Below are 24,650 nucleotides of genomic sequence, written 5' to 3'. Positions count from 1 at the left end.
GATGGTTTTAATTTCGTTCTGTGGCTGTCTGCAGTTCTGTATACCTGCCATTTTGTTGTTGTCATTGTTGTTTCGTTTTGTTTTTGTATAACTGTAAGTCAGAGGATTGCCTGGGCAGTTGTGGATGAGATTACAGGGGTTCAGGTCTTTCTCCAAGCCTAGGAGAAACAGGAAAGTTATTTGTCTCAGAGCCTCTTTCTTCATGTGCAAATGTAACTAAGGATGACAACCCTCAGGGTTGTCCTGAGGGATGGGAACCCTCTAGGTAGATTACCTGACATATGCATACAAAGAAAGCTAAAACTGCATACTGACAACACTAATATGTTTTATTTAAAACTCCCATGCTCGGTTCAATTTTCAGACTTCTTACCCATTAGCTTTATTCCTGCCTTTTAAATTGGATATGTTGACATTGCACTGTAGGTCTCGAATAAGCTCTCATTTCAAAAATCGCGATGCTCAAGGACCTGTGTTTACAGAGTGAGCTTTCCTGTGGGTGCTGGTGGAGCACACTGTTTGTCGCCTTGGGGAGGCCTGCTCTGGAGTGTTTTCCTCTGGGACAGAAGGGATGGCCTTGGGTTCAGCCTTACTTTATGCACCAGGTCACTCGGTGCGAGTGTGGTATAGGGGAGCCGGCTGGTTTCCCCCAACCCCTGGGGTGGGAGCTAGGTGCCACCATCTGCTGAGTCCCCAGCTAGTTCTCCCCGGAGACAGTGGGCAACAGGTCGGCGGCCAGTGGGCGGGGAACCGCCCTGCCCTCCTGCCTTGTAGCCAATCAGCAGCACGGGAGTGGGCCGCTGCTTGGGCAGAAGGGTGACGTCATCGTAGCCGGGAGGTTTCCGAGGATTAGGCCAATGAGGCGCGGGCGCAGCGGCATTCCCTATATTGTACTTGCCCAATACCCGCAGAGCCCAAGGGGGCCCGGCTGTCGGCGTAGAGCCAATGGGAGGCAGGCAGAAGCACGAGGCGGAGTTGCGAGTCCTGCAACCAATGGGGCGTGGGGGGCGGAGCCCGGGCCTTGTCAAGCCCGGCCAACCGGCGGGGTAAGCGGGCCCCTGGGGCGGGGCCGCGGGCACTTCCCCAATCGCGGAGGGCCGGGGGCGGGCCGGGCCGCGGGCGGCCCAATGAGGCACGCCGCCGCCGCGGGCCTGTCAAGGGACGGGGCCGGGGGCGGGCGGCGGCGAGTCGGGATAAACACTCGGCGGTGGCGGCTGGGCTTCGGTCTCCGTGCTGTCCCATCGCTGCCCCTCCTGGCTGGCCAGTGCGGCGGCTCCTCGGTGTTCCCGGCCGGTGGCCCGCGGGCACGGAGAGGCGGCCCGCTGGGTGCAGGATGGCGACAGCCGTCGGGATGAACATCCAGCTGCTGCTGGAGGCGGCCGATTACCTGGAGCGGCGGGAGAGAGGTGCACGGCGGGCTGCGGGCCGGGCGGGCGGCCGCTGGGGTGGTTGGGGCGCGGGCCGGCCGCGAGCGCCAACCCCCGGGCCCGCGCCCCAAAAGCCGAGCGCGGGGGGCGGCGAGCAGCTGGAACCTTCCACACCTGCTCCGAACCGAGGGCGTCCACGCCAGGAAAGAGCAGGCATTGTTCTCAGAATTCCGCCTGCCTGCTCCCGCCCGGTGTCCCGGACTCCGACAGACAGACGGACGCGGGGACAGGGTGTCAGTTGCTCTGGGCCCACTTATTAACGGGACTCCTCGGTTTTTTAGAAGCTGAACATGGGTATGCCTCCATGTTGCCATATAGCAAGGACAGAGATGCCTTCAAACGGAGGAACAAGCCCAAGAAGAACAGCACCAGTAGCAGGTAACTGTTCAATGTTCCCCTCTCGGTAGCTAAAATGACCAAGGCTGATTGTTAGTTGACTTACAGGATTCTAGCCCTACAGATACATTGAGGGTTCAGTAATGTGTTCATGGTGCCAAGCAGTCCTTCTTTTTAAGTTGAGGAAACAGAGGAGAAAAATAGGAATGTCTAACATTTCATTGTGACTTTTTAAAGCAAGATTAATTCTGCTTTTTACCCTCTGAACAAAGCAAAGCTCTGAGGCTGCTCCAGGCAGGACTGGCAGCAGGGTTACTGCGTTTGCCTGCCTTACAAACAAGAGTTTCCTTTAATTAAAAATGCGGCATGGTATCAGTTGATTTTGCTTGTTAATAGAGATTTTATAAATGAAGTATCTGGCCTGACACAGGTGGTAGAAATTTATATTTAACGTGTACATTAAATGCAGTAGTTTGGTGACTCAATTGTGACCTCTCTTCCTGATGGCTGAGCAGAGTGATTGAGGGTAGAACCTACTTCTGTGAGAAGATGCATGTTACATTAAGATGTCAGCAAGTTGCAGCCTTTTCCTGTTAGCCTCAGAGATTACTTTATAGCCCTCAAAAGCTGTGAATTTCACCACAGTGTTTAGTTAATGACTGGGAACTCACAGTCCCTGATCCACAATAACATTTCATCTCTGTTACTGTCCCTATGTCCCCCTCCTTGCTCTTAAAATACTAGTTGTAACTGGGCATGATGGTGCACATCTTTAATCCCAACTCTCAGGAGCACTCAGGCAGGTGGATCTCTGTGATTTGGAGGCCAGCTTGATCTACCTAGGGAATTCCATACGAGCCAGGGCTACACAGTGAGACCCTGTCTCAGAAAATAACAAAACCACTAACAGGTCGGTAGGAGTCTGTGTATCTAGGGCCATTCAATTATGTCTTTGTGCCTACCAACTAAAATGATATTTTCATCAATTTAGAATCCTCATCCCTGCCCCTCATGAGTAACTTCCCACAAGCACTGTATGTGTAGCTCTGTGGCTTAATACAGACCACTACACCCCAGGAGGTTCCCACTCATGCCTCAGATTCATCTACCTTGTCCTTGGTTCACCCCATTCCTAGTCCTTAGTGTTGGGATCATAGACTGAGCAGCACACTTGGCCACGCTCCTGACTAAAGCACCGGAAGGGTGGACCTGACCTGGTAATTACCTGGTGGGTTTCCTTGTCCTCTCATCCAGCAGAGCCTGGTGTTAGTAGTCAGCAGCACTGTACACGGGCACTGCAGCCCTGAAGGAGCATGTGCACACTGACGGGAGTCAGCCGGCAGCATCAGGAAAGGACTTCAAAGGCGTGGTGTGCTGTCTGTTGTCTCTGTGCTAATGTATCCCACTCTTGCCATTACTATCACCACTCCTGAGTTGGGAGGAATTGTCCGCCTTACCAGTCTTAGGCTCTAATACCTTAACACTAGTTTTTCCTGCTTTGTAAGAAGGTTGCTAGGGGTGCTGAGGAACGGGGAGTAGAAAGGCAGTGCTGAAGTGACTTGGTCCCAGAAGATGGTTAAGAGATCGTGAGAGCTAAAAATGCTAAGCGCAGCACTGGAGTCCTTCTTTTGGTTTAGCCTACAGCACTCCTGAAAGTGGCTCTAGTTCCTGAGTTTTGGAAAAGCTATAAACCCTTCTCTAAGAGGCTTGCTTCCCGTTCTTAGAGATTGGTCTGTGGGAGCTCCTCATATACTTCCCAACCAGTGGGCGGGTGTGATACAGTCAGTAGTGTAAGGGTCCCTCAGAGTCCAGGATTAAAGTCTGAGCAAGTAGTTTTATGTAGGTGTGATCTCTTCTGTGGCTGTTGGCCCATCCCTCACTTGAGGAGGAGAGCACCATCAGAGAGTAGCTGGATGTCCGTCATAATCAGCCTTCTGCCCAGGGCCACAAGATCGGAACTGTGAAGTGAGAGGGCGAGGGAGACACTCCTAGTCCACAGAACTCTTGGGAAAGTAACATGCTCGTATTCTGGCTAAAATGTTATGTTCTTTGCTTGGGGAGTCTGAGGGAATACTTTGCTTTGAACAAGAAAAAAAAGGATTCACCCATGATACCAAACTTTTGGGGGGAACAGAAATCCAGTTTGTTTTAAAACTGTTTGGAAAGAAAAAGAAAGAGAAAGAAAAGCATGGTGAATGTCAGTTGCTTTGGAATCATCCAGATAACGACTGGATTGGAGAGATAGGATCTTTCTTTCTGTTTTTAAGATCACTTGGTTGTTATTTAGAATCGAAATTGAGGGCTGTACCCCAGTGTAGAGTGCTTATCTAGCACATGCAAGGCCCGGGATTCAATTCCCACATCAGGCAAAAGTCTTGCATATTGCCCATGGCTACACCCAAACTCTTGGGTTCCAATGACCTTCCTGCCTCAGCTCCTTAAGTAGTTGGAGCTGTGTACACATGTCTCTGCCTGTGCTGTTTTTTAGAAGTATTTTTGTTAACGTGAGTAAAACAGGCTCGGCCACTGATGTGAAAGAGGAAGTAGGGGACTTGGCCACTGCACTGTTTTGTTAGGGTGCCTGTGGCGCTGACCTAACATAAGCAGCCGTTCTGACGTGCTGCATTTGACTGAGTTATCATTTTATTAGGGTTTGCTGCTCTAGGGTAAGCTTGACCTTATTGGCCATCCAGAGTTATCGAGTCCTCGGCGAGTGCACGGAAAATGGTCTGACACAGGAAGGTATCTGTGCATTCTCCCGTGCCTTAATTAAAGCCTCAGTGCTCACCCATCAGTGGGGGTGGCTGCTGCTTATTAATGACTAACTCAGTTTCAGCCTCGAGAGCACGCTTCACTCACACCTGTTAGGTGGCCGTCCCCCTTTAAAAGGCACCACATGTTCAACACTCTTAAGTAATCAATAAAACCTGTCATTTCTAAAACTTGAGTTAAAAATTGGAAAGAGTTATGCTTCCTACAGGATTTGTCGATAAAGTTTGTCTTGGGGATTCAGCATTTTTAAAATATAGATTAAAATCATCAGTTTGTCTGTCTGTAGCTCTTCAAAGAATCCAGAAAGTGCTGTGCTGATAGAAGTGCCCTGGGTGCTCATTCTCCTTCCGTCCTCCCAGGTCAGGGGCTGTGCTCTTCTGTAGTTAAACAGGAAAGTCTTAACCACTTTTATCCATTTAAAAAAAAAAGCCCTGTCAGACTTTGAACTTAGAATTCCCAGTTAAAGGTAAAATACCACGTGCTTAAAGCCATGTGTTTGATTGGTCCCCGCCTTCACATGAAGGCTATAAAGGAGAAGACTGACAAAGAGCCTAGTGAACCAAGCAGAGACTGGTTTGGAAGTCCTAGAGACAGAGCTTAAAGCCAGCACCATTTCCCCATGTGCTCATAGAAGAAAAAGTTGTCTTTATTACACTCTTATTTGTTTGTGTGTGTGTGGGTGCGCACGTGCCATGGCCTGCTTGTGGATACCAGAGGACAACTTTCAGGGGGTGGTTCTCTCCCTCCACCAGGTGGGTCCTGGGTATCAAACTCGGGTCATCAGGCTTTGTAACAAGCGTCTTTATCTGCTGAGCCTTCTTACCCACCCAGGCACACACTCTCCCTGATCTATGCTGAGTAAACTTAACTGTGGTGCCAATGCTGCCATCCATAGCTGAGCACTTGCCATGTGACCTCCTGGGTCACAGAATTCACAACCAGAGCCAGTTAGAGTCCAGAGAATTCACATTCAGCCTTTTCCAAAACTGGGCTTCCTCACCCATACCCCCGCATGAAGAAGCTGCTTTCAGATGTAGAAGGAATCAGGTTGATTTCCATGGTTCTAGAAGTCCAAGGCATGGCCTGGTCCTCAGGGGCAGCCGTGAGCACTAATGGTGGATTTCTAACCCAGCATGCCTTTCATCTGGGCCTCACCAGTCACCTTTATAGCTGTTCCCTCATTGATCCATGCTTCTAGATTATTGGCAATTATTTGTATTCCCATTTTTAACAGAGGGGTTAACCCAGGGTGAGGTAGTACAATTATTTCATCTATAGTACCAGAGAGGACAAAGCTGGCCTTTTTTTCATCTCAACTCCTGCTTTTGCCAGCCTGCTGCCTTCGTGTTGAATTTGCCAGGCCCTGCTTTCCTCATGCTCTGAGGCAGCAGCATCTTTGTGGAGGTTGTGCAGGAGGCATTTCAGTCAGGGAGCTGAGTTGGGGGAGGGGTATTTTACCAGTTAAAATAGGTTGTAACCAAACAGCATCATGTGTTAGTGTATGCTGCCCCTAGGACATAGGATGGGGGTATGGTGCCACCCCCGTGACTTTACAGATAACCTAAAGGTGTTATGCAACTCCGGTGCACATCACACTGTACAAGTGTGTTTTGTAAGTGACCCTCTTCCTCTTTACAGAAGGCTGCATACCTCTTAATAAGTCCCTGGAGTTCCTTGGACTATATTTTTTATATTTATTTTATCTTTTAATGAATATGAGTGTTTTGCATGCATGTATGTCATGTGCATCTTGTATATAGCTGGTGCCTACAGATGTTAGAAGAGAGGGTCAGATCCCCTGGAGAACTGGAGTTACAGACAGTTGTGAGCTGCTGTGTAGGTAATAGGGGTAGAACCCTGGTTCTCTGAAAGAACAACAAATGCTCTTTATCACTGAGCCATCTCTCCAACCCTTGAGCTGTATTTTAGACACTTTGAATTATCTGATTCCCTGGGTAGACTCCTTTAGAAAAACCCAGGGAATCCCTATCCCCCATTCCCCAACCCCACCCCTGCTTATCTACCTTCTCTTACCAACTTTGTAGAAAAAAGTTAAAATGAGGGTTAGGGAGATAGCTCTGTAGGTAATGTGCTTACAGTATACTCCCGAGTCCCCAACATCTCTGTAAAACTCAGACATAGGAGCGCACACCTCTGACCCCAGCACAGTGGCTATAGAGACGGATTTCTAGGGCTCTCTGACCACCAGTCTAGCCATACAGAGCTCGAGGTTCATTGAGAAACATCTGTCTCAGAAAATAAGGTGGAAAACACACTCACGCACACACACACACACACATGGATGCACATTCACATGGAAGTTCAGTTAGGTTGGTGTTGAAGTCACTTTTGTGTTTGAAAGCGTCTCATCATGTAAGTCTAGCTGTCTTGGAACTCACTATGTAGACCAGGCTTGGCCTCGAAACCCAAAAGCTCACCTGCCTCTATCTCCTGAGTTCTGGGACTAAAGGTGACAGCCCGGCTTGAAATCACTGTCTAAGCAAAAATAATTGGAGAAAAAAAAGGACAAGAATAATTGATTTAAAAAACAAAAACAAAAGTAATCTTATTTTCTTGCTCCTCTTTCAGATCAACTCACAATGAGATGGAGAAGAACAGGTGAGTGGGGAGACCTTGGTGGAGGTGCTCTGGGAGTCTGGGGGGGACCTTGTGGAGGTGCTCTGGGAGTCTAGGTGGACCTTGGAGGAGGTGCTCTGGGACCTTGGAGGAGGTGCTCATCACATTTTCAGTCCTCCCACCCCCAGCCTCCTTCCCAATGGCGACCCCTGAGCTGGGAATTCATTTTGGGCCTCTAACCAGTGGTGCCCATGCATCACCTGGGAAATGAAGCTTCCCCTCCCCCCACCCACTCCCAGGGAATACCTTCAGATGACTCCCACAGACAATGAGGTGTGCACACTCAGGTTCTCTCTGCAGCCCTGCCTTAGTCACATGTATATGAATATGTGCAGTGTGTGCGCGTGCATACGTACCTGCAGTTACCGTCAGGTAGCTGTGCCTATGGAAAGTAGGGAAGATGGTGAGCAGAGGTCCAGGGACTGTCGCTGGCTGGAGGGGCCTGCCACCTGTACCTCACCTTGCCCCGAGCAGCTGACTCTCCTGGCCTGCTGCTGCTCCTGACAGAAACCTTTAGTCTCCATATCAAGTCGTCTGTCCTTCAGTGACACTGCCTAGTGGTTCTCAGCTCTTTAGACTCACTGGAAAAACTTTTAATTTTTTAAAATAATCTTAGATGCATTATACATATATATGTGTGTTTTCTGGGGCCAGAGAACAGCTGTTTATGTCTACTGAATCTATAAAATAAAATTTTAATGGGAAAAATGTAAATGTACAAAGGTAAATCAAATGCAGCGGAGTCCTGTGTGTCCACCCTGCCTCCTTATGATCAACACTGTGCCAGGTTCCTACGCTCCAGTCACAGCTGTCCTTCTCCATGGAGGATTTAAAGCTAATTGCCCAGCTCCAGTAAGGACATTTTTTATTTGTTTGTTTGGTTTTGGTTTTGTTTTTTAAAACAGGGTTTCTCTGTCTAACTCTGGCTGCCCTAGAACTTGCTCTGTAGACCAGGCTAGCCTTGAACTTATATAGATCTGCCTGCTTCTGCCTCCAGAGGAATTAAAGGCATCCACAGCTACAGCCAGGCAGTACAGACTTCTTTAAAGGAAAAAAGGCAATCATAACTACAGGCCTCTCTGATCCTGTGATGCTTTGAGGAGCTTTAAAACAAACAGTGCCCCAGCCCTTGGGTAGCTACTCAGACTTAGTAGCTTTGCCTTGAGGCTCTGCACTAATCCTTCAAAGCTCCCCAGGTGACTCTCACATAGCTGGGTTGAGCATGGAACTGCTTCAGTCTGAGCATCCATCCACTTGACATGCAGGCCACCCACCCAGGTGGGCGGCCTTCTCAGTGCCTGTGTGAGTAGGAAGGTCTACTGTGATGGTGGTCCAGCTTCCCTCAAGCCCTTTTAAAGACCCTGACTCTGAAGGTCAGGTCAGAATTGTGTTTTAAGTTTCACCCAAAAAAAGACAGACCAGACCCTTACCAGGCAGGCAGGAACTGGGAAGAAAATCAAACCAATAGCTCTGTTCCCTCACAGGATTTCTAGTGAGTGTGACATTGTGTGGGCCTTCTCACCTGTGCATTGCTCTGTGACTGTGGCTGGCTGTTAAAGTCAGAGCTACCTTTATGCTTTCGGGGTTTACGCATCAGAATGTTCTTTGGGTAGAAAATGGTAGCTGTGGCCTCCCTTCTTCATCCTTAGAGTCTCTCTTGTGTCTGCCTCAAGTTCTTCTTTCAGACCTTTTATGTAGGCATTTATTTGTATTATCCAGTTTCAGCCTTTAGGCCAGGGCTCCGTGGTGGAGTGCGTCCCTGGCATGCACAGCCTTGGGTTCCATCCCAGCACTGCAAAGGAAAAACAGACTGCATCCTTTGAGCAAAGACTCCCGGGTCTTCTGTTATTTTGTGCCTTTTTCCTCTGTGAGAGTGCTACACAGTGTGTGTGTGTGTGTGTGTGTGTCTGTCTGTCTGTCTGTCTGTCTGTCTGTCTGTCTGTCTGTCTGTCTGAGTCTGTGTGTCTGTGTATGCATACAAGAGTGCATGGGTGGTGGTGATGGTTGTTGTTGTTTTAAATAGTTCAGGGATGTTTAGTTTTTGCTTAGTATGGTCCAAGACCTGAGCCCTGTGTGGGATACTAGACAAATTTACACTTGGGTGTGAAACCAGCCAGACCCATGCCACAGAAGTAACAAATCTGTCTAAGGAGAAGAACTCAGAAACACCTTGTTAGTCCATAAAGGGCTGCTGCTGTGGCACGAGAAGGGCCATGGAGACAGTTCCAGAAGGTGACGTGAAGCCATCACTGGCAGCACAGGCCACAGACTGCTCCCATCGGCACTTCGTCTTGCTTGAGGCAGGGAGTCATTTCTACCTTCCTGCTTCCTGTTCCTTTTGGACTTGGGTCTTGCTTACAGAGTCCTAACAAGTCTTTGCCTGGTTTATAGTATGTGGTCTGAAAGGGAAGGAAGTAAGGCCTCCATCGCTTAAGTTAGCCGACCGTGCTTACTGCAGGCCAGAGGAAGAGGATACTGGGGTTTGGCCCTTCTCTGTGTCCCTTGTAGGCCTGCTTGGTTTAAGAAATTCTTGAATTGGGGTTCAATAGCTACTCTTACAGCTACCTGGCTGTGGTAGCTTTTAAGAAGAAAACCACCTCACTGGCCCCTAGTACACTTGAGCCTCTTTTTTCTGCCCACCCCCTTTTGAGACAGAGTTACTACATATATCCCAGGCTGGCTTCACACTTCCTGTATAGCCCAGGATGACCTTGAATTTCTGATCCTCCTGCTGGGACGCTGAGATTACAGGAATACACAGCCACACCCAATTTATGCCATGCTGGGCTCAAACTCAGCAGTCACACGACTTGAGTTAAGCACTCCCCACTCCAGATAACCACATATAAAAAGATTGTGAGGGCTCTCAAAATAAAAGCAACCCTAAAAGAAATTCTAAGGTGGGATTCCCCCACCCCCTTTGGTATTGCAGAGTTGAATACACTTGGGTTTTGTGGCACCTTAGACATTCAAAACAAGCCTTTACCCGAGGTTGGGGCGCAACAGTTAAATACCTGGTGTATACAAGAAGAAAGCAAGCTGTGTAGAATGGAGACAGTGTTTGTTGAGCACCCACAGCCCCACAGGATCCAGGACACACATAAACACATGTCCGGGTTATCATTTACCTTCAGGAACCAGTGTTCTCACTGGTGGCTCAGTTACCCTGTGCGTACTTAACTCCTACTTACATCCAAGGCTTTTGTTGTTGTTGTGTTTTATAGACTTTTTTGTTTTAATGTATATGTATGAGTATTATACCTGCATGTATGTATGTACATCATATGTGTGCCTGGTTCCTGCAGAGTTCAGGAAAGGGTATTAGATCCCTTGGAACTGGAGTTAGACGGTTGTGCTCAGGTACTGCATCAATGCTGGAACAGAACTGGGTCCTCTTAGAAGAGCAGCCAGTACTCCACCACTGAGCCTTCTCTCCAGTCCCCATGGCCACTGTTTCTAAAGACAATGTTTCTTTCCTTTTTTGAGACAGAGCTTCAGTACTGTAGCCCAGGATATCCTAAGATTTGCTATATAGCCCAGACTGGCCTTGAAGTTGGGTGTCTTCTTACTTCAGCCTCCTAGGTCTTAGGATTTAGGAGGCAGAGACAGGCAGATATCTGAGTTTGAGGCCAGCCTGGTCTACAGAATGAGTTCTAGGACATATGCTAATATGCTAAGCTACTAGCTGTTTCCATCCAGGACTTGGAGTGTATCTTAATTTACTTAGATCTCTTTTGTGTCTCTAAGCAAAGCAAAGCTTTGTAGCATTTCCCCATAAGGTTTACACAATTCTTGCAAGAAGTGTGCAGGGTTTGTGCAGTTTAGATGCTGTTGGTTCTTGTAGTTAATAGGTTGATCTTTGGAGCCCAGGAATCCTTTCTGCCTCTTGTTGCGTGCCATGTGTTGGTTCTGCTCTCTTGTCTGGGAACTACTTTGGGGTAAGACCATTTCAGGAAGCCCTGTGGTCATGGAGATGCTGACCCAGCAGCCATGGTGAACGGGTTGGGAGTCAGTGCCACAGCAGGCTCCTGTCTTCAGTGGCAGACACCCATGTTTTCTGGGATGCTACAGATTCAGTATCTTCTAACCTCATGACTAAAGATTTGTGTGTGTGTTCTGTGGAAATTTGAAGCCTTGTTCTATGCTATATTTTCAATTTGTCCAGAAGGATTTCAGTGATGCCTGGCCTGGCATGAGAACCCTTTCTAGTAGTTTCCCTAGAGAATGATCTGATGATTGTAGGTCCCTAGAACTGTTTTCCTGGGTTTTTGACTTTTCAAATGGCCAGATTCTTTCTATTGAAAGGATCAGGCATAGAGTGTACGACTGGGGCCTGATGTGCACTGGGCCAGGGTGTGGTGTACACTGGGGCCACTCTCACTACTTTGTTCCACCCTTGACCACATTCAGAGAAGTCATCCATCCACCACAGGCATTGGTGTGCAAATGTAGGCTCTGCTGACTATGTGCTGAAGTCCAGGGCCACTAGAACCATCTTCCACACATCCCATGAAGTGGGTGCCATCTGCCTTTGGAGACTGGGGGAAGAGACCTATGTTGTTTGCTTATCCAACTTCCAACCTTCCTCCCTGGGACTCTGAGGGCATCCTCTGACTTCCTTGCCAGAATTAGTAGTCACAGAGTGAGATAAACCTAGCAGGTATTCATTAGAATATATTTTATTTTAAAATCAAAGCTTGGAAAGGATATACTAAAGGGACACAAATACATATTTTTTTATTTTAGTAAACAATCCGTTGTCTTCTGCATGTATCTGAGGCACGGTTGTTTCTGTGCCACAGGATATGTGTGCCACTTTTGTTTCTACAAGATTTGTCTACATGGTGATGAGGATTCTTCTGGGGCTTCAGTCAAATTAGTGACACATCACTATAGCACGTGATCAAGACATCACTGTAGAAGAAAAGGAGGGAATACTCCTTCCGGTCTTCACCCAGACGCTCTGTTTAATTCACAGGCTTTGTTCTGAGACCTTTACTCACTCCCAAGAAGGCTTTGACTCCTTGGTAAGACTTGGTTCTTCTGACCTCAGACTGTACAGCTCATGTACACCCAGTGATCCTGAAGGGGTCTGTGCTATTTAAGTAAGCCTGTGCACACACCATGTCATGGTAGGAGAGAAAATACTGACGGCCTACCCTCTCCTTTTTTGGATAGAAATCACAGGCACCTTCTAAGGAAAACACCAGTGCTAAGTGAGGCCAGGCACATCGTGCTTTATTGAAGGAGGGCCCGGGCTCCACAGGTGCCACAGCCTTAAGTCCATCAGCTGGACGGGTACAGTATGATCTTTGGGGTCCAGCACTTGAGGAGAAACAGAAACCTTGGTGTCCTTTTATTTTTAGCAGTGAACTGGGCACATAGAAAGTTTAGTGTATGTGTGACCCAGTTAGAGGAAAGCAGATTATCAGGGGCTGCATGCAGGGAGCTCTGGAGGGCCTGTGGGTGAAGAAGAGGCAAAGGGGGTGCATTCAGGAGTGTTGAGTGGGGACTGATTTTAAACACCTCTAAGGCAGGGACTCACTCTTCTCCAGCATCCCCGCAGCATCCAGGAGGAAAGAAGTGCTATAGTCCCCCAAGAAACGGAATAAGGGTGGCAGAATCAAAGCATTCGCCACATGGTGTCCGCCCATGCTCAGGTGTCTGCCCCTTGGCCAGCAAGTGCTCAGCATGTTGTAGGGCTCATATTTAAACGTTAGACCCTATAGAAGATAAAGATATTAACAAGCACACAGGACCTTGATAGCGACTAAGTCCAGAAGCTCAGGGTGGGCACTGGAGTCTGCAGCTCCTGCCTGCAGTGTTGGTCTTTATACTGAAGTTGTTCCTGGATAGACAGATCACTAATGTGAGGCACTGCTAGCCCTGGGCTCCTTTCTCTCTCACTTGGCAATTTGATTTTCCATCCTTCATGCCTGAGGAAAGTTGAGCAAAACTAACAGCACCATGGCACATGAGCATGTTTGACATTTAGACCTTTAATCTGTTGGGTTTGTTTTGATGGAGGCCACTCCCAGGGCAGGTCCTGCTACTCATTCCAGGATCTGCAGTCCTGTCTTTTGTCTGCTGAATTCAGCTCTCATTGGAGCATCTGTTCTGCTCTCTTGATGGGTGTGCTACCATGCCAGTGCTGTCTTTAATCACCGCAGCTTTCTAAGGGTTCAGTATCTGTGCAGCAAGCTCCTCCTCTTTTTCCAAAATGCTGACCGTCTCACACACGTAATCTTCTAGATGAAGTTTAGGCGGATTTTCCAACATTAAAAGAAAACTATTGGGATTTTGTTTTTGTGGACTTGTATTAAATTTGAAGCAGGCTGGCATTCTTGCTTTGAGGGGTCATCGCCAGGAATGTGCAGATTTTTTCCATTCACTCAGATTTTCCTGTCCTTCAGCAATATTTGATATTTTTCTTCCCGTCAGTCCTTCTCAAGTTGTTTTAATTTCACTCCTAACTGTGGTACCGTTTCTCTTGCTTTGGGAGGAGTTGTAAGCGCTCCAAGTGTGTGTGGCTGTACATCGAGGTCCGAGTCCACCTTTTGCTTTGTGAAGGCCTTGGGGGGAGGCGGGTGTGTTTCAGAATGCCAGAACCCGTAGCCTGCAAAGTGAGGCACATGCCTCCCTCCTGACCTGGATCCTGCTGCCACATGAGACACATGACCTCAGAGGGACCTCGTTACCCTCACTAGCTTATAAACGCTTTGTTCATATTTTCCTTCCACATAAGCAATATCTGTATTTCCACAGAAGGCTTAGCTCCTTTACTAGATGTCTCAAGGACACAAGATGTGAGTCCTCCCTGTTTTATCGCTCACCCCTGCTGGTGAGGACCCTGAGCTTGCTGTTGCTTGACAAGAAGACTGAAGCAGTGTTTGTCCATATCGGCTAGCCTTGTGTAAGGATACAATGTATCGGACCCTCTGCTCCCAGTATCAGAGGCTCTCTAGGGTAGGCTCTGTCCCATATTCTCCAGATAAGGAAACTGAAGTGGTGGAGTTCAAAGTCACATGAGAAGTAAGTGGCAGAGCAACCTCCCCTGCCCCTCTGCTAAAGTTGAGTTAATTAGCAATTGAATGGTGAAAGTCATAAAAAAAAAAAATAGGGCCTGGGTGCTTGCTGAGAGGAGTGGGGCCTGTAAGTGTGGAAGTATGGCTTCTCCAGCTGCTCTAGACCCAAGCCTTTTGTCTATACGAGCCAATTACAGCACTCCTCTGGAGGAGGGGCCTGCAGCTGGCCAAGTTTATTACCTAGGCTCAAGGCAGTGTGGTACTGCTAGACACAGGCCAAAGCGGCAACAGGAGCCAGATGGCCCAGGGGGACAGTGACAGGTCTGACCACATCACAAGAACACAGTGATAGTCTTTTCATACTGAGCAGACTGATAAGCATCTTTATATAATCAATTAGTCTGTAAACTTTAGTAAGAGGTTAGTGCAAGTCAGTCAGGTAACCATATAGTCACTAGTTATATTTTTTCCTTTTAGATTTTTAAAATGCATGCCCATGGGTGGGTATGTGCATGTAAGTGCAGTTGTGTGTGGAGACTGGAGGCATCAGATTCTACTGGTTGTGAGTTGCCCAACAATGGGTGCTAAGAACCAAATCCAGGTCTTCCGGAAGAGCAAATGCCCTAACCACTGAGCTGCCTCCAGCCCTCACGGAGTCTCCTTGGTATTCATTTTCTAGTGTATGACTTGGCCAGTTTCAGTTTTACTGTAGCATTTTCATATATGTGCACTCTATCTTGCTTCTGCTCTTGCAGTACTTTGACAGCATGATTGGTACACATAGCTTCTGCTCCTCCTGGCCCCAGTGCTATTGAGTCTTTATTGTGGGCTCGTCCACAGGGCAGGTCTTGACAGCCAGCATCCAGACCTTTCCATTTGCCAGCTCAGGTTGTGCTCCCTGAGCTCAGAGCTGGTGCCGACTGATGTCTGAGCCACACTTCCCAGTGGCTGCAGGCACTCTGTCTAGCTGGCTGTGTGCTGGAATGGGCATTGTCCAAGGCCAGACTCTGGGTAGATGTGATGAGATGGACTCTGTCTTCAAGAAGCTTAAAGTCCAATGGAACTGCTGACACCGTCATCCGTGCATGAGTGAGTTAGCTGCAGCTCTGCTTCCCAAAGAGTTTGAGAGAAGGGTTGAGAGACAGACACAGTCTGCAGGGAAGCCCAGAAACAAGGCCTTCCCTGTGCTCAGGAGGGCTTTAAGGAGGTGGTGGACCTACACAGGAACCCTCAGAGTTGTCTGTTTCTCGTATTCCATCCCAGAGTAAAGACCGAGTCTAGGTTTCAGTGAAGTATGAAGTCCAGACTCGTGGGGATTCTTATGCTTCTGGTCATGCTGTGACACAGGATCTGTGCGTGGCTGTGGTCCCTCCTCATCGGCCTTTGTCCAGCACACTTAGGATGAGAGAGGGGTCCTCCCAGTCACACATTTGTTAGCATTGCCCGGGATAAACTTGTCCCATATATATGAAAAAGATATATTTGTTAGAATAACAGATTTGTACAGTCAAAAAACCCAAACTTAAAACCAAAAGTTTTTCAGTAAAAACGCCCCTCCCTGCTTTCCTTATGTTCCTGCTTGCCTGCCTTCTCTTCAGCCACTACACTGGTTTTTGATAAATTGTTGAAGACTCATGTCCACAGAAGCACATGCATGTGGATTCTTGCTTTCCTGCCATGTCTGTGCAGACGGCGTACTCAGCTCAGATCACTGCCATAGAGATTGGGCTCAAGCTTTTTCAAATTGCATAGTCTTCTCCTATGTGACTGTACCTGAACTTATTGACCAGTTCCCAGCACTGGTTGGTTTGGTTGTGTCCATCTTTGCTAATTTATATACCTCTGTCTCTATCTATATGTATATCTATATCTCTATGCCTCAGTGAATAACTCCAAACTTATAAATTCTATGCACAGCAATGATATATATTCAGTGACTTAGAAAGAGAAGTGCAGGTTGAGGACTTTCTGACTCAGGAGTACCTGACTTTAGAAAGTTCCTAATGGAGCAGATTTTATTTATACCTAAGCCCCCAGAGTTACAAATGGAGTCAACCTAGAAACCCCGAGTTCTGCTTCTCACTGGGTTCAGCGCAGGTGCCTGACCTCCCACACTATCATTGCTGGCTCCAGCCTTTGCTGAGCTGGGCAGTCATGCACTTCAGAGCCTGTTATGGGGGTCTCAAGTGCTGCTATGCTCCTATTTTCACAGGCGTGCTCACCTTCGCCTGTGCCTAGAGAAGCTAAAGGGATTGGTACCGCTGGGCCCTGAGTCAAGCCGACACACCACCCTGAGCTTGCTGACAAAAGCCAAATTGCACATAAAGGTAGGTGCCTTGTCCTGCTGCCCCACCCCTTCTGACCTGGCAAGGGTATCTGAGCTGCATGAGGGACAGATAGATGAAAATGTGTCTCCAGGATGGTCTCTGGGCTCCTCCCACCTGCCTCCCAAACCCAGTTAAAGGGTCCAGTCAGAAATTCAGGCCCTGGTGCCTCTAGCTACTGGGATCCCCACCATCACCAGAATCTAAGCATTTCACATCCAGACCTGCCCCTGTTTGCACCCACCACTGTCGACTGAAGGAGAACCCACAGACTCCTACATGCTGTATAACACACACATACCACACATGGACACGCATGCGTGCACGCGCACACACATGCATCTGTTGTAGCTCAGTTACTCTAAATGCTTCGGGGACTTGGGACAAACTGTTACCAGGTCTCTTCCTGCCCCTGTAGCCACATGGCAGGGTACACTGCCTACTGCAGCCCTCTCCATTCCTGTCTTGTTGTGTTCTAGAGGCAGGGCCATCATACCTGCCATTCCTTCTGTGGTACCTTGCCCTCACTCCTTTATGCATAACCTTTCCTCATGCTGTAGGTCTCTGCACAGGGCTGGCTCCCAGTGCCAGAAATCTCTGCTGCCCTTTCCTGTCAGGGGATCCCTGACTCGCTGACTGACATGGGCCACATTTATCAGTGTCCTATGTGATGGCTGGGTATTTCCAGAATGGTAATGTAGCTCCATGGGAACCAGGTCTTTGTACATACATGTGTCCCGAGCACCTCCTGACCTCTCTGCTGACTCTGTGCACTACTGAACCAGAACCAGCATGGCCATTCAGCTAGAGCGTGGTTAGACACATACCAGCTTACTAACAGCTAGCGGCCTGCATACAGACAGCCCTGGGAGAGCCTCAGTAGAGCTTCCACAAAACCGCTACAATTAAACACTTTGGTTAATTATCTGCCGAATTTGAGAGCTGGGGGCAGATTTGTAAGAATAAGTTGTCTGTGGAATCACGCGTCCAGATACCTCTGGATGGTTCCAAGTCGGGACTTTAAAATGGCTCTGCTCTCCTGGTAACAACAGAGGTTAGTTGGGGTTTTCGTGGCATGAGAACTCACTTTGTAATGGGGACTGTGCTGGGATCAACCTCTTTTTAAACAGAAGTGCTTTGTAGCTCATGTGCCATGTGGCTTTCAGTTCTGAGGGGTGTTCAGATGGTGGCTGAAACTCTCCAATTCTCCCTGCATCTCCATGACAGGCCAGCCCCACAGCACATGACTACTGACGTTAGACAGAGCCCATGGTGACTGACCAGCCAACTCCTGCTCTAGGAGAGATGACAAGGGACACGCCACCTGCCTCCCAGGGATGTGTAGCTCATTTTCCTGCTGTTGGGGCAGGTACAGGCTCTTTGCTTGTGTAGAATACCCATTGGCTCCAACAACCACCCCTTTGACTTGCAGAAACTTGAAGATTGTGACAGAAAAGCTGTCCACCAAATAGACCAGCTTCAGCGGGAGCAGCGGCACCTGAAGCGGCGGCTGGAGAAGCTGGGTGCTGAGAGGACTCGGATGGACAGCGTGGGCTCCGTTGTGTCCTCGGAGCGCTCCGACTCTGATAGGGGTGAGTCGCACCTACCAGAAGGGCTTCAGGCAAGAGCCAACCCCAGAGCAGATAAGCTAGGGCTCATAGGAGTTGTCAAGACAGCTCAGTGGGTTAAGGTACCTGCAGCTAAGCCTGAGCTGGAACCCTGGATGTAGCAGTGGAAGCGAAAACCAACTCCTAAAAGTGGCTCTCTAGCCTGCACATACACACTAGATGAAAGTGCAGTAAAAACTATAAAAGACAGGGCTTTGGCCTTTGGGAGCTGAGCAGCAGGGCTGGTATAGCCTCCCCTCTGCGAGAGTTAAGTAGCCGAGCCCAAGGAGGGATGAGGGAACTCTGAGGTACACTGAGGGCTGTGTCTGTCTCATCCTACAGAAGAGCTGGACGTGGACGTGGATGTGGACGTGGACGTGGATGTGGAGGGCACGGACTACCTCACTGGGGACCTGGGCTGGAGCAGCAGCGTGAGTGATTCGGACGAGCGAGGCAGCATGCAGAGCCTGGGCAGTGATGAGGGCTACTCCAGTGCCACTGTCAAAAGAGCCAAGCTCCAGGACGGGCACAAGGCGGGCCTCGTCCTATAGGAAAGGGCCCGCCCACCCGTCCTCTCCACCTCACCGGGTTAGGTAGTGTACCAGACCTGTCCAGACGCCCTTGCACGCAAACCTCATGTACCACCTTGACCAATAGCAGCTCTGTTCACTTTGCAGAAAGCACATAGGGTTGAGGTCCTGAGTGCGGTCAGTAGCTCCTCTGTCCATACATGTCGACGCTGAGAGACTGCACATTCCAGTCAATTCAGAGCACCCAAGAATCCTTAGCCCAAGCGAGTGTCACCTCTCAGCAGCCCCCCGTGCACTGTCCTCAACTGACGAGATCTTTCCTAGTTTTCTGGCTCGCGATGGTACTTGCCCAGGAGAGAATTTAGAGCTTTGTCTGGCACATAAGAAACCACAGCAAACAAACCTCTCAAAGGGAACTCCATCTCAGACACCCGACGGAAGCTTTGAAAGCAAAGCCGAAGGGCACTGAGAAGCCAAGAGTACCTCCAGCGAGCCCTGCTGCGGCCCGGTCACAGTGCTGACAGTGTGCCCCCTGCGTGCTGTTCTGGGGGGGCGCTGTGTGCTCCGTGTCTCAAGGCACCCCCGTGCCCCGAGTTTGTTGATGCTACTTGTCTCTGGAACATTGTCCTACCTCAGAGATAGATGAGATCTCCTTGTCCACGTGACGAAAGTAACTGCTTCTTTGTCCCCATGGTCCCTCCCACCTGCGTCCTTGTCGGATTCCCAGCAATAACTGAGTTTTGGCACTGGCTGAGCTAGTAGCCACTATCTGTGAGAGAAAGAGGCCACATTTCTTCTCCGTGGCCAGTGAACAGGAGGTCCCCACGTCACCAGAACCCTCCTGCTAAGTTATTTTTGATCTGGAAGTTTCCTTCTGGAGACTTCCAGCTCTATGGCTTAAAGGATGATTTTTTTTTCCCCCTTTGTGGCATTTTTATTTAAGGTAAACCAGAGCACATGTGTATGTACATAAGGCACACAACACCTATAAATACTATTTATTCATTTTATATAAACTAATGTAATGCAATATAAATTCTTATGACTGCTTTTATAGATGTTCTAGAAACTTTGTACGTAGCTGTCTACAGAGTCCACTCCCCTGAATATTTTTGCATCCGTACTCTGAGGTCTGGATGTTTTCAGCCCCTGGTGAGTCCTTCTCACTGACTCTGAACCATCTGTAAAGTCTGCGCTCTGCGGCCGAACCTGTGTCACCAGGTAATGGGACAGTCCTGAGATCCACAGGTGTCACCTAAGGGCTCCACAGCTGACTCAGCAGCAGGCAGCTACACAGTCACACACCCCTCCTCAAGTCCACACACACCCTGGCAGAGAGAATAGTCCCAGCCTCACAAGGTCACTGTGGACGGCATGTGTTCCTTGATGGTCCCAAAGACCTGTTTTGGCTTTTTTTTTTTTTTTTTTAACTTGTTGGAGTGTTTTCCAAATACCAGCTGAAACTTAGCCCAGAAACACAGCTTGAGTACCGTTTGTGTTTGTAAAGCCCCTTTCAGAGCCTAACAGTGCAGGTGTCCAGGGAGCTGGCAGGCCTGGCTCTAGATACAGCTGTGCCTGGAGGGCCCCTGGGTCCCCACCCGCTAGAGCTCGAGGGTATCATGTCTGTTCACTGCACCCAAAGCCAACGGAAAGTCAGGACCACGGGAGGACGCTGTGGGCTGCCCAGGGGAGGGAACAAGCCTCTGCACATCTTTATTCCACTTAGAAGGCGTCTGAGCGCCGCCGCCATTCTCTGTGCTTTCATCGTTGCGTCTTTGAGTTAAACTGCTTTTTATTTTTATTTTTATTGTCTTTCGGTTGAAATATGAAGTGTACTGTCCCGACATAAAACAGTGATCATTTGATCTTCGCCCTGTTTGTCTGGTCCTTGCATAGGTGTGTGGTAGATCTCTGTATTCTTAGAGCACTTGACAGGCTAACTGCCAAGGGCAGGCCTGACTCTAGAAGCTGGACTGAGTCACTGTGGTAGGCAGGCTTTTTTCTCTGACCAAAACTGTAGCTTTTGGGGACCTGCAGGTGTTGCCCAGGGCAGCTAATTCCCACCCAGCCTCTCCTTCACTCGTCACCAGCACGTCTGCCAAGAGCTAGGCTCCAGGGTGGTTTTTGTTTGCTTAAGCAAAAGGAAAAACCTTTCTATTAAAGTCGTGGGGGGTGAGGAAGACACAGGTATGAACCCCAGCCATTAAGACTTTGACATTGCACAAGAACAGAAGTGTGTCAGTCAGTGAAGCACCTGGATATTTGTATATGAAAATTCCTTCTGAAACTAAAATCTCAGCTGTACCCTAACGACACTGTCACAATACAAGTGGGAGCACAGGAGCTTGCTGTCAACTTCATCCCATGCCACAAGGAAATTATCTGCATCATCGGGAAAACAGAACTGGCTTTGGATGTCTGCCCTGCACCCAACAAGTGGTGATTCGGGTTTCTTTTGCTAACCAGGTATCTTGAAATCAGTAGCAATGACCAGTGCCTCTGCCCTTGAAGAACTGGTGCTGGCTTGGTGAGACCATTGGGGGTCTTGAACAGGACCTAGATTTTCCCTCTGAACCCAAGGCTAGAATGTCTCCAGCTGGGATCCCTGAGTTGGGCAGGCCCAACCCTACAGTGACTCCTGGAAGAGTTTTATTGTTTGTTTTTAAAGTAGCATTTTCATCTACCCCTGCTGTGTTTGACGAAAGCCTGGGTTTCCTGTGGCCCTTCTCCCCATCTCTGATGGGGCCAAGGGTATTTGGGGTCTAAGAACACAGGAGATGGCATATGATACTCAAAACCTTCTAGCAATATCTTGGGGACTTGACGATGAGTTTTGTGGACTTTCTCCCTCTTGCCTTCTTCCCTGCCCCTTCAAGAGAGAACTTATTTTTTGAAGAGCATATATAGACACATTAAGGTTTTATACCATGCTGTATTGGCAGGAATACCACTTTTGTTGTGGTCTGTAATTTATCACCCACATCCTGCTTTCTGTTTCTTTCCTGGCTACAGTGTTTTGTCTCCCTGCTTGACCATCCCTGTGTGTGTCCTGCTATTTTTCTGTCTCTTTGGTATTTCAATGGCTGCTACTCCTGACTTAGTGCTTTCTGGGAGAAGCCAGTGCAGCGCCTTTTGCTGTGTTCTGGCCTCTCTCATGCTGTGTGCCCGGAGCACTGTAGTCTGCAGCATGGTTTGTTTTCAGAGATCCTGGGTTGAGGTGGTGTGAAATGTGATCCATCAATACTTCTAATACTTTTCTTTAACTGTGGTCTTCTAAAAGACATAGTTGATTGGCACCATTAGATTCCACTCGTGGATGGCCAAAGAAATTGACTGTTTACCATATCTCACAATCAAACGGTGAGAGTCGGGAAGGCGCTCTGTGCTGAGGTGCATCTGGATTTCTTCCTTTGAGTTCTTACTCTGTCTAGGAAGGCAGTGGATTGAAGAGGGCATTCTTCATTTAGCTTTGGTCTAAAAACCAAGCTTGCCTCTACTGCTGTCCCTAGAATTGGTGCTCTGGTACGTTGCTGTGAGTGGCTAGTTTGGGGAACCATCTTTCTAAAGGTGGATGGCCTCCGCAGGAGAGCCGCGGGTGAAGAACAGGAAGTGCATTTCCAGATGTTTCTTTCTGTAAATATGGTGCCAATGTAAACCTCTGCTGAGACTGGAGAATGGTGCTGGGGTGGGGGGTGGGGCTGCAGTTAGCACTTGTGTTTTTAGAAGCCATCATGATTTAGAGACTCCTTGCTGTGTGTAAAGTTATGTGTCCGTCCATTAACAAATAAATTATTTCATTATTAAACATTGGTCTTCCTGTGTCCCACTTCTCAGACTCCACGAGAAGGGCTGAGTTGATGAAATTTTTTGTTTCTTTTAATTTCATGGCAAGTTCACTCTGAGATTCTGTGGTGATGACTTTGAAAGTGTCACCATTCAGCGCTCTCTCTCTCTCTCTCTCTCTCTCTCCCTCCCTCCCTCCCTCTCCCTCTCCCTCTCCCTCTCCCTCTCCCTCTCTCCCCCTCCCTCTCTCTCCCTTTCTCTCCCTCTCTCATCATCTCCCTGTTTCTCCCTCCCTCTCCCTCTTTTTTTCCTCTCCTCTCTTTCCTCTCTCCTCTCTGATGTTTCGAGAATATATATCCCAAACTGCCCTTAGATTTACCAAGTAGTCCAAAATAGGGCTGGAGAGATGGCTCAGTGGTTAGGAGCCCTGATCCTCTTCCAGAAGAGGATTCCAGGCTCAATTCCTAAGCACCCACATGGTGACTTATAATCATCTCTAACTCCAGTCCCAGAGCATCCAACATCCTCTTTGGCCTCCGTGGACACCAGGGGTGTGTGTGCATCTGATGTACACACATGCAGGCAGAACACCCATACACACTAAAATAATTAGAAAAAAAAAAAAAAAGAATGTCCTTGGATTCCTGATCCCCTAGCCTCAACCTCCCAAGTGCTGCGGTGACAGACATGTATCACCACGGCCAGTTCAGTGGGTCATTTGTTAGAGTTAATGGTAGGCCCGTTCCTTGGCCCTGCCAGAGCACCCGTGTCCCCTCCCACTTGACATCCCTTGCCATGCTTTCTGTAAGCACCTGATGAGCCAGGCGCTGTGCTGAGGCCACACAGCCAAGAGCTAGGAAAGTACCTGGGCAAGGAGAGCTAGCTGGAGAGGGTGGGTGCCCACTGAGCAGGAGCATCACTTGGGAAGGGTCTCTATACCTGGGCTGGACACCATGGAGAACCATGAGAAAGACTTGCACTTGCGCTATCCACAGGAGGCAAAAGCATCTGATTTACAATGTCAGTCTCTCTTTAAACAGACAGACAGACAGACATACTGCCAGGTGTGGCGGTACATCTGGAGGCTGGTGAATCTCTCTGAGCTTTCTAGGCTAGCCTGGTCTACATAGACAGCCAGGACTAGAGAGACCCTCTCTCAAACACCTTCCTTTATTTGTTCTGTATGTGTACATGTGTGCACGGGTGCACATGAGGTCAGAGGATGCTCTCTCCTATCATGTGGGTCCTGGGATTCAACCTTGGCAGCAAGCCACTTTACTAAATTGTCTTGCTGACCTGCAATGTCCACTAAGGGTAACACCTCTTGGTCATTTACATTCTTCACATAAACACAACAGACCTCTGGGCCAGGTTCTGTCCCACAGCTGGAGACAGGAGTGAGCTAGTGACTTGGAGCCTAGCCCTCAGTCAGTGCCCTACTAGGGTGCCTGACCTGGAACTTGACTCCTCCCACTGTGTCCTTCTCACTCAGTGGCACTCGGTCTGGGTGAAGGAAACAGCCCCCTCTCCATCCCTCCCCCTTCCCTTTTTTCTCTTGTAATCTTGTGCTCAGTCTTCACGGGTACTAGGCAGGCACTCTGTCTCCAAAGGATGCCTCCAGCCCTTAATATTGAGTTTTTGTTTTGTTTTTCTTTGGTTTTTTGTTTTGTTTTTTTGTTTTTCTTTTAGCCTCACACTGTGGCTCCGGTTGGCCCCTGAGTAGCTGCGATTGACAGGTGTTCAACACCACACCCAATTTAATCTTTAACTTCTTATTCTTAAAAAAAAAAAAAAGATTTAGAAAGGTTTTTTAGGGTTCCCCAGAAGCCTCTAGAACATGAAAGAAAGGGAGTTTCCTGCTAGCTCTCCTCTGGGAGATTGGCCTAGAATGTGAGTTCTCTCACAAACAGTACATCCTTGAGTGTCACTCTGGGACCATCTCTGATCAGGCTTCTACACTAAACCCATCACCCGCAAAAGTGGGGTTCCTCAGCGTCAGGCTTAGTGAAACCCCAGAGACAACTTTCAGAACTGGAGATGGCTGAGGAGCAAGGTTCACCCCAAACGGCCCCTACCACACCAAGACAATGCTGCTTCCAGCTCTACCCATTCACTGAGGCAGGCCCTGCACCAGTGTGTGCCGCTCTTGGAGGATGCTCAGCCAATCAGGCACTCACAGCCCATCTAGGGAGGTGGGTGTTACATCCCC

At 48.7% G+C, this 24,650-nt stretch overlaps 1 protein-coding gene across 1 annotated transcript; it reads left to right on the top strand.

The window, feature by feature from the left end:
* Positions 1–1,197: 1,197 nt before the first annotated feature.
* Positions 1,198–22,463, top strand: Mxd1 (MAX dimerization protein 1). The gene is made up of 6 exons (XM_021190626.2): positions 1,198–1,406; positions 1,709–1,805; positions 7,125–7,154; positions 16,410–16,524; positions 17,954–18,113; positions 18,471–22,463. Exons 1-6 carry the CDS (start codon positions 1,334–1,336, stop codon positions 18,677–18,679), a joined length of 684 nt encoding a protein of 227 aa, XP_021046285.1. The 5' UTR covers positions 1,198–1,333; the 3' UTR covers positions 18,680–22,463.
* The last annotated feature ends 2,187 nt before the right edge of the window (positions 22,464–24,650 follow it).

Source organism: Mus pahari, chromosome 2 (assembly GCF_900095145.1).
Source record: "Mus pahari chromosome 2, PAHARI_EIJ_v1.1, whole genome shotgun sequence".
NCBI classification, from domain to species: domain Eukaryota; kingdom Metazoa; phylum Chordata; class Mammalia; order Rodentia; family Muridae; genus Mus; species Mus pahari.
This window is presented reverse-complemented; position numbering and strand designations above follow the sequence as displayed.

What these genes read in the sequence shown, in the direction of transcription:
- Mxd1 (XM_021190626.2), top strand. Translation starts at nt 1,334, where the DNA reads ATGGCGACAGCCGTCGGGATGAACATCCAGCTGCTGCTGGAGGCGGCC. An exon ending in CCTGGAGCGGCGGGAGAGAG is followed by an intron (nt 1,407 to 1,708) that starts GTGCACGGCGGG and finishes TCGGTTTTTTAG; the next exon opens with AAGCTGAACATGGGTATGCC. An exon ending in AATGAGATGGAGAAGAACAG is followed by an intron (nt 7,155 to 16,409) that starts GTGAGTGGGGAG and finishes CTATTTTCACAG; the next exon opens with GCGTGCTCACCTTCGCCTGT.